At 33.9% G+C, this 9879-nt stretch overlaps 1 protein-coding gene across 1 annotated transcript in view; it reads left to right on the plus strand.

Annotated features, from left to right (window-relative positions):
- Positions 1-1703, plus strand: part of LOC150103375 (DLG-associated protein 5-like) — a 74113-nt gene extending 72410 nt beyond the window's left edge. Inside the window, exon 6 of the mRNA XM_090398234.1 lies at positions 1294-1703. Coding sequence (XP_090254360.1) covers positions 1294-1433 — 140 coding nt within the window. The 3' untranslated portion in view covers positions 1434-1703. The remainder of the gene's footprint in view (positions 1-1293) is intronic.
- The last annotated feature ends 8176 nt before the right edge of the window (positions 1704-9879 follow it).

The raw sequence follows: 9879 nt of genomic DNA on the forward strand, positions 1-9879 counted from the left end.
GGCTAAGTCCCACTCTTGCCAACCCAACCTCATTTATTTTTTTAGTATCCAGGTGGATACCTTATAATTGTGTGAACCACAAGAAAGTGAGCATTGAATATTGAGTCAGAAGACTATGTGATTTTCTGCACACCTTACAAGCGTTGTGAATATGTGATCCTAGTTAGCTTTGATCCTTAACCAGTTCTTTTTGGAAACTATTACTGGGGTGGCGGCAGTGGTGTACTTATAAGGATGTATTGTCATCATTTAGCACTTCATGTTCAGAATTTCAGTTACATTGAAAGTATTGTTTGTATTCATTCCTTGATATTAAATAACTGATAATATTCTGTTGAAGAATTTAGTCCATGCGGTTAGTCTAATGGCTTTGCGCTTTGTAACCATATGCCTGGAGAAGGAGTGTCCCAGGTTCAATTCCCATCAAAGACGTGAGGAACTTGAGGATCTTCCTCAGGCATAGCCAAGTTAGCCAATCTTGGGCACTGGCAGTAAGGTTTTTTCGCCAGTTTATCTGGCGTTTTTCATCCCGCAAGCAGGCAAACCGACCCCGTGAATATATGCTTCTACAGCCAAAAATATACCCCCCCTCCCCCAGCAGCAGACTAGGTGACAGGTCGGTTGGGAGTGGTACTAACAAGTAATCTCATCTAAGTAACACACGGACCCTGCATAGGAAGCGGGAATAACGCATAGTGAAAGAAGATTCTGTAGAAGAATTTGGCACATGTCATAAAAAGTGATTTAAGCAGGCAATGTCTTTGTTATTGTAAAAATAAATTATATGAGATTGTAGGCATTATTCAGAATTAAACTAAATAATGATCTGAAAAGATAATTGAAGAAAGCAGTTTGCCAGCTAAGTAATTGAAGGTGCTATCACAACATACTGACCCATTTAAGCATTGGTTACTTAAAAGTTTGGTCATTTCAAAGGTCAGATAATTGAGAGATTACTGTATCAGAAATTCCTAGAAGTTGGAAACTTTTAGTAGTATCTAATTTGTAGGAAGTAGCATATTAAAACTTCATAAATTGCCATTCTTGGGTAATTGGGGGTATTTATCCGTGCAGTTTTTCTTTTAGCATCTCAAACCATTAATTTTATAATGTTCGTTCCATCTGTCACACTCAGTTTTCCTGCATACCCATTATGTATTATTCATGCCACTTTGTTTAAACAATGATATACTAATGGGAGGGGGTGGGGTAGATGTAATAGAAAATTTCTTTTAGTTAAAATTGATTGAAGTTGGTAAATTATTATTCAAACTTGGCTTATAATTCTTTTAGGTAATCTGCAGCGAGATCAATTGCAGAATGGGAAAAACTTAAGGAAAAAATACTCTTCTTCAAAAAACTATATTCCTCTGGCATGTGTAACACGGTCTGCAAAAAGAGCACTTTCTGCCAGTATTAATGCACAGTATTAATCTTTCTGTATATTGATGAACATTTATTAATTTTACTATCAGTATTTTTTTTTTGAATTATTTATGTATTAATCGAGTGTTTTAAAATAGTATTAGTAGTGTTTTAGTAATTTTATATAAAGTACTATTTATAATTTTGGATTCTAGAAAACAGTATTATCCGAAACATCCTTCGATAAATATCAGTATTTTGACATGCTTTTAGCATTTTCTATCTTAAATGAAAAGTATGCATGTATGTAAATTTTTTCATCTCAATTTTATATTGAAACTTATTTGACAAATAAAAAAAAAGATTTATAATAGATTTTGTACTTCTGTGAAAATTTTAAATTATTCCTTTTTTATCAATTAATTTAAATACTAATTATATAATACAAACCCTTGTCTGAATTAAGTAAAGATACTTGTGCATGTTACAGTCATGTACTGTTACTGAAAAAAGTATACAACTGCAGTACGAAAGATCCACTCCACTGTCTGCTGAGACCGTTTAGTCATATCTAACGTTTGGAGACTGATTGGGCAATTCGGTCTTCCCTGATAGCCAATCAGAGATAGCTGGTTATAATACTAACTAATTGTACAATAGTCAGCCACCTCCATTTAATGGTCTCTAATCCTAACACTATACAGTCATCCCACGACTTATGTCCACTCAACGATACGTCCGTGATCCTATAAAGGAATAAACATTTTCTACTATACTTTCGAACAAGATGCCAGCTAGAGTAAAGTAAAAAAGGTTTCTATTTAGTAAATAGAAACCTTTTTTAACACGAGTTAACAATTAACACCAATTAACACGAGTGAATTGCAACAATTCATCATGTGCAGTGGTAACCTCCGTCGGCAATCAGCACATGTCTTCAACAGTTCCTTTGTTGATTTTTTGTTTGAGAAATATGTTATTTGTGTATTTTAGGAAGCATTAAGAAGCATACTCTTCAGTTCATTTTCAGAGCAATAAGAAGTCATGAATGACTCAAAAATATTTCGTGATATTTTGTGTAACATGTCCCTTAATTATAAGGAATAATAATTCTTTATTTCTTATATCTGAGAGCACTAGAAATTTGTTTTCATTAACGGCTGCACCACCAATTGTCCCATCATGGTATAAGAAATAGTAATACTTCCAGTAGGTTTCTATCTAACATTAATCCTTTCTCAACTAATATACAGTCGTGGTCTTTATACACTCTTTATCATAGCTATTATTAAACTCCCTCTTAGTCCCTTATTAACACTAATCAGTCGTAGCTAATTTTAGACTCCCCGCTTACACGATCGAGCTTATTTGGAAACAGTGCATTGCATATTAAAGATCAGATCAGACCCCTTGAATATATATATATATATATATATATAACATGTTTATTAATTACTAAGGCTGACAACTCATACAATAGGGAAATTGCTTCTTCTAACTTTAGATTAAGCTGTGCTCTATATGACAAAACTTCTATAGTCAATTTCCTGCAATTATGCAACAGATCTTACAAAATTCACTGCAACAAAAATATGTAACTCCTAGTTTAAGCTAACTATTATAGAACAAAACTCTCTTTAGCAATTTCCTGCAACTATGCAACATAAAGCTTTAGAATTCACTGTTATCAATAATAATAATAACTTGGAAAATTATTATGCTCTGATCTATACACCTACAAATTCCAACTATTCACTTGTATCATATTACTCTTACACTACATATATCTTATCTATAAACTTAGCAGTCCATTTAAGATAGTTCTCTTACATTATATACAAAATGACATGTAACAATTAACTCACATGAGTTCGTTATCCCTTTGGTGCACTTCTTCACGGTTCATCTCAGATTCCTTAGTTTCTTCTCCATCTTGGGTTTTGGATTTCTCCTCAGAGGATCTCGGAGTACTCATTTAGAATGGTTGGCGGGGTCTGTAACGCAAGTTTCCGGCATCTTGAACTTCGGGTGAAGGATTCAACAATCGGAGCATGTGCAGATTCGTCTAAGCAGCAAAGCATTCTGGTCCAGCACAGCTACTCCCTCCGTGGCTAATCGCTTCTGGTGACCATCCGTCACAACGTCATCTGATTTGGACGACTTGCGGTGAATCGACTTCCTTCTCTTTGCCTCCTTCCGATCTCCGTGTGTCCTAGCTGAAAATTGTCGATCTCGGTGGTTGAAGATCCATGCCATATATTCATCCTTCCACAGAACCCTGGATTAATGATTGAGATCCCCGAACATTTCCTCGTGATTCTCTTGATCTTCTATTATCACCGACTTCTCTTTCTCCCCTTAAGTGCATCTTTAATCCGTTTTACCGGACTGCGGAACTATGTTTGATTCACGCCGCCATTTTTACCACTGATCTTGAAGGTAGTCTTAGACTGATCATATAAACAAAAGAGTTCTCTTATACTTCAATCAGAGCACTAACATCAAATAATATTCCAATGGCATAGACATTGCCCTTGGCTTTAACATTTAGACATCCTTTGTTTATACAAGTGAGTAAGCAAATTCCCTTTGGGCTTTATACATAGCCTTTCAGTATTATATTTACATTCTTGTGCATTTTTTACTAAGTAATTTAAGGAAATTACAATGTCACTAGGATATACATTAAAATAAATTTTAATATACTTCAATATTTCGGCAACGTCACATTGCCATTTTCAAGAAACTTAAGAACAAGACACGTGCATGCGGGCACAACAAATAGTAAATGAGGAAGAAGCAGGAAGCTATTATTTCTCCTAAAGTCCTGATGGTGCCCCCTACCTTCAGCCCAATCGCCCAAGAATACCAACATTGCCCGCTAGGGGGCGCCATCAGGACTTTAGGAGAAATAATAGCTTCCTGCTTCTTCCTCATTTACTGTTTGTTGTACCTGTGTGCACGTATCTTGTTCTTAAGTTTCTTGAAAATGGCAACGTGACGGTGCGGAAATATTGAAGTATATTAAAATTTATTTTAATGTATATCCTAGTGACGTTGTAATTTCTTTAAATTACTTAGTAAAAAATATTATATTTACAGTAACAAAAAAAGTTATTTTTGTAAGCTTTCTAGATGTGACCTCTGTAAAAGTCGATGCAAATAGCCTTGAAAATTTTCGCTGCATCGAATTTTACATGTTAATATGTTGTGTGATATCCGATCGTTCCCCATGTACAATACTAAACATTCGTCTACAGATTTTGCATTCAACTTTGTCGTTATGTTTTCTTTTTGCAATAAAATTCCATTCTTTCAAATAATCATTAAAAATGCACTTTTGTTTTCGCATTGTTAAGGGCTTAAGGAAAGAAATAAATTTTAATTTACCTTTGTATAATTAATAAAGAAAATTAATTTACCTTTAATTATATATTTTATGTATTAACCAAATATCGCACATTCGAAATAGGCAAGATATTATTTTTTAATAATTATTGAAATAACATTTCAATAATTATTAAAACCACGTATTGTACCGATACTGCATTGCACAATGTCCACATAAGAACTGTTTGAGAATAAGTAAATGCAATATATCTGTACAGAATTATAAATAAAATACTTATACTAAATAATAAGTGACCAATGGAAGGGACTGTCGCTGCCGTAAACTACAAACACAATTAATTTCCTTGAATTGTCAGGTTTTTATGGCTTACAAATCAGTTTTTAAGTTGGATTATTCAAAAAGAATATTGAAAAATATAATTGCTTAAAATAATATTTATAATTTTATCTTTTCGTTAAAATACAGGACTTCTGGCAAGCCTAGTCGAGGGATGACTATTTGTTGCCTGAAATAGAGTTCTAGGGTCAGTTTTCTTGAGTTTATGGTACAAAAGACTCGAGTTTCCAAAAAGGGGAGAAAAAAATCCACTTGATTGTGCTAGAGATCGACTAACTTTGGAACTGGTCAAAAAAAAAATATATATCGAAAAATAAATGTTACAATTTCAAAAATACAGCTTTTGCAAAGAAATGTAAAATTTGGAAATTAGGTAATTTTTTTAGTTTACACATTTTCTGTTCATTAGCTAAAAAATAGGCATGCATTAAAGCAGAACATTTGTGGGATTGAAGGTACATGGAGAAGGAAAAGCAAGATCATAGCTCAGATAATAGGTACTCAAGCTTAAATATAAACAAAATTATGTTACAGGATTAAGATTAATGTTCAAACTTCACAGGCAAAAAAAGATATCAGAATAACTAGTGTTGTTTCATATATAGTATGTCAGTTTAAGTTGATTTCTTCTTTGTTTCAGAGCAAAACGTACTGATAGATGTATTCCTGTTGTCATCAAAAAGTTTATAGAAATTCAGGAAAATAAGAGTGTCTAAGTTTGTTTTAAAGCTTTATTCATTTAATTTTATCAAAAAGTAACAATTTTTTTACATTTTTTCGTCAGAATTATTGTTGCTATTAGATAATATTCAGCAACATTTGCGAACTGGTGCGAAATCACTCACCACCAGAAGAGATAATCCATGCATCAGATCTGTATGGTAAGGGCAATGGTTCTTCACAAACAGAATTAGCTTGACCCTTGTTCTGTGCTGATTTTTTTCTTCTGACAATGTAATCAGTGATTTTACTAAAATCATCATCTTTGCGGTGATGATTTTACTAAATTTTTATACAGCTCACAATATCCAGACACAGTTCTTCAGCTCACGTTGGAATTTAAAAGCTTGGTCAGAATTTGAAGATGATTTTCCAATTTATTGCACAGTTCAAGACCTTGAATTATATTTACAGTGAGGGGGACATGTTTTTTCTTCTGCTTCACTATCGTTTTCTCGATCTTCGACGATATCTAAAGTTAATCAATATCCAATAATATCATCGTCACTTAAGGCATTTATCCACAAGCAATTCATCTACATCATTCTGGCTAAAGTATCAAAACCTTCTCCACCAATTTCATGTGCCAAACTAATGATTTCAGCTGATAATGTAGATGTTTGAATGGTTACAGTTTGCAACACATCCAGGCCAAGTGCTTTCCAGCAGGCATTTAAAGTTTATGGTCTTATTTCAGCAATAGCAGACGCAACATGATTTAAGCAGTCCAAAATAGAAATTTTTTTCCAAACATTAGGTACTGTTAATAATTCATTTTCTGGTTTATCCAATATAAATTTAAAATGTGTGCTTAATATAATATTTTTTAAAAATAGCACTTATGCTTTGATCTAATGGCTGAATAATGCTTGTTGTATTGGATGAAAAAAACACTACCTGCACATTTCAATGATCTAAATGTGGATTGGTGCAATGTCAACAATTAATAAAACAACTTTAAAATCGAGAGCTTTTTGCTTCATGTCGGTTTCCACTTCTGGTAGAAAGCAGTTATTGAACCATTCAGTAAATACAGCAGTGTTACCCAGGCCTTTGCATTAGCCATCCAATGTACCGGCAGCTGTTTTAGATCTTTGCCTTTTAGAGCCCGTGGTCTTAGAGATCAATTTAGTAGGAGGAGTTTCAACATTCGATCCCCTGATGCACTGCTACAAAGTAACAACGTTACTCGATCTTTGCTTGCTTTAAACCCACTTGCTTTTTTTTCAGACTTTGCAATAATAATAAATTTAGTTTAATCCTTTATCCAAGTGTATGCAAACAAAGTTTGCGCCTGAAGTATCTTCAGGACTCAGGCAAATCATAGTACAGGTGGAACAAGCTCTCATCACCCCTTGTCTCAGTATCTCCCATAATGCAAAGCACATTGCTTCTGCCTAGTATCAACAATTCTGGTTTGGCTCCCACTGACGAGACCTCAATAAAGGTCGAAACTGGTCTGGGTAGTGGCCCTTCCCTTAATGCATAGCATTATACATGTCTGCAAGGAGATGTGCTTTGCATTATGGGAGATACTGAGACAAAGAGTGATGAGAGCTTGGTCCACCTTTACTGTGAGTTGCCTCAGTCCTGAAGATACTTCAGGTGCAAATTTTGTTTGCATACACTTGGATAAAGGATTAAACTAAATTTATTATAGTCTAACCAAGTGGAAAAAAAATAAACTTCCAACGAAGACTTTGCAATGTAAGTTTGACTAGGCATTTTCTTCTAAAAGAATCCTGTTTTGTGAACGTTAAACACTTAATCAGGACAATATCCACCATCTTCAATAAATTCGGCTAACTTTTCTTCAAAATTTTTGGCTACTTCATCTGCTGCTGTTGCGGCACCCTCCTTTAATTTTCACGTTATGAAGTGCATTCCTTTTTAAAAACCCTGTTAGCCATCCTTTGCTAGTCTAAAATTCTTTATCAGCCTGGGAAGCGGAAGTAGATGGCGCCAATTGCTTCATCTATTATAAAACCGAAGAGCTTTTTGTTTAATTAAATAACCACTTATAGGAATTTGAGTTAATTCTTCAATCCAAATTACGAGCACTCATCCCTTTTTTTCTAATAAAGCATCTCTTAAGTACGATGATAATTTGGCACTTAGATTTGTGCTAGAAATGACAGATTTTCTTATTGCGACTTCATTCTTTTTAATTGCTCTTGTAGTAGATTTGCCTAAATTAAAATGTTTACCAATCGCCGCAGATTCCTCTCTTTTTGCTAAGCAATCTAAAATTGCAATTTTCATTTCCAAAGAAATTGCTTTTCTTTGGTGCTTTTTTTTCTCCACTGGGCCAAATGAAATCTTTCAAATAAAAATTAGCAAAATTTAGACTTACGATAATGAAAAGACAAACACTTACATGCAAAATTAAACTTCACGGACACTCACTGCTTACATGTTACTCAGGATGTGCTGCAACACTTTTTTCATTATGTACAACGGGGAAACCCCAAATTTGCATGAAATATGCACCACATAACTTCAAAACCGCATAAAAAGAGATCCGAGTGTGTATATATATATATATATTAAGGCAAACAAACATCCCTCTAGAATCATTTGTATACTGTACATGTTATGTAGAACTTAGATTTTTAAGGGATTTTCTGATAGAGTGCCTGTCCATTCATGATGTTGGTAAAAGACTAAATCATCACTTGTAAGCAAAATTAGCAGTTGATGGAAATATAGTGTCACTTCATCCAAGAAATGCACACAATGACCTGGAAAACTGATTGATCAAAAAGGTACATGGAAATATTGAACATCAGAGCATAAAGTAATAAAGTTTCTCCCCTGTTGAATTAGCGTACAGAGTCACTATGCTATGTACTTAAGATACTTTCCTGTAAACTAAAGAATTTGAATATTTGTTTCGATAATGAATTACCATGAATTGGCATGTTTAAAATATAATACCAGAGGAAAACTCGCATAAATTACTTTATTAGTGTAGAATTTTTGTCTCAGTATCATAGGCATCAGTACAAGAACACAAAATGGCAATTGAACATTAATGGACAATTTTAAAAAGCACCACCTATGTAGCTAATATAAGATAACTAAAAAGGTCAACGAATTTCCTAGCATAAAGTTAGGAAAGATTAGCTGATTTAAAAAGTTTAAATTTAAACTGATTTAAAATCGCTCACAAAGGGGATAGACATAGACTATTGGATCTGTTAAAGTTAGGAGAGCGAAGTAAAGTTTCACTCGTTTCTTTATGAAGCTTTCTATGTGGAACTGAATTTTATGAAGAACTCTTGTCTTGTTCCACTGAACTCTGTGTTTAGTGTTGATAGCATTCTCTGCAAGTTCAGACTGTTCAGGCTCATAGCAAAAGTTTTAAAACCACTGAATGTTTTTGTTGCGTTTTGCCCCATCAAATATATCTCCACATTTCTCGCTTCTCAATTATCCAGGAATCTACTAGATTCCTTGCTCCAGTAGGTTATTTTATTTCGGACAAACAGGAAGGTCTGCTTTTTTTTTTTTTTGAGCTAGAAGAACACAGGTCACAACCAACCAGGCATTAAATAATGCCTGCCTGGTTGGCCGAGTGGTCAGCGTATCCACCCTCCAGCCAAAAGGCTGTGGGTTTGAATCCCACTTTGACATGGATGTTTGTGATTGTCTGTGAAAATACTAGTGGTGGTGATGGGTGGTAGATGATAATGGTAGTTGGTGGAAACAGAGAGCTGTAGAGTAGGTGCCCTCCCTAGATGAGTCTTTGAACTCCCTGAAGGTGTTATGTAATAATAATTAAAATAAATATCATGAGTCTGAACTTGCAGAGCATGCTATCAACGCTAAGCATAGTTCATCAGAATGGCTTTATAAAGAAACGTGTGAAATTTTACTTTTTCTAATTTAAACAGATCTGATAGTCTATGTCTAACTCCTTTGTGTGAGATAGTACTTTTTAAATCAGCTAATATTTCTTAACTTTATTTTGTCTAAATATATATAGTTGTTTTTTTTTTAAATAGGAAATTTACTGACATTTTAATTTTACATTAGCTACTTAGGTAATGCTCAGTTGCCATTTTGTGTTGTACTGATGCCTATAATACTTAGACAAAAATTCT

Source organism: Typopeltis vanoorti, chromosome 9, assembly GCF_054136105.1.
Source record: "Typopeltis vanoorti isolate ZY-2024b chromosome 9, IOZ_Tvanoo_1.0, whole genome shotgun sequence".
Taxonomy (NCBI): domain Eukaryota; kingdom Metazoa; phylum Arthropoda; class Arachnida; order Uropygi; family Thelyphonidae; genus Typopeltis; species Typopeltis vanoorti.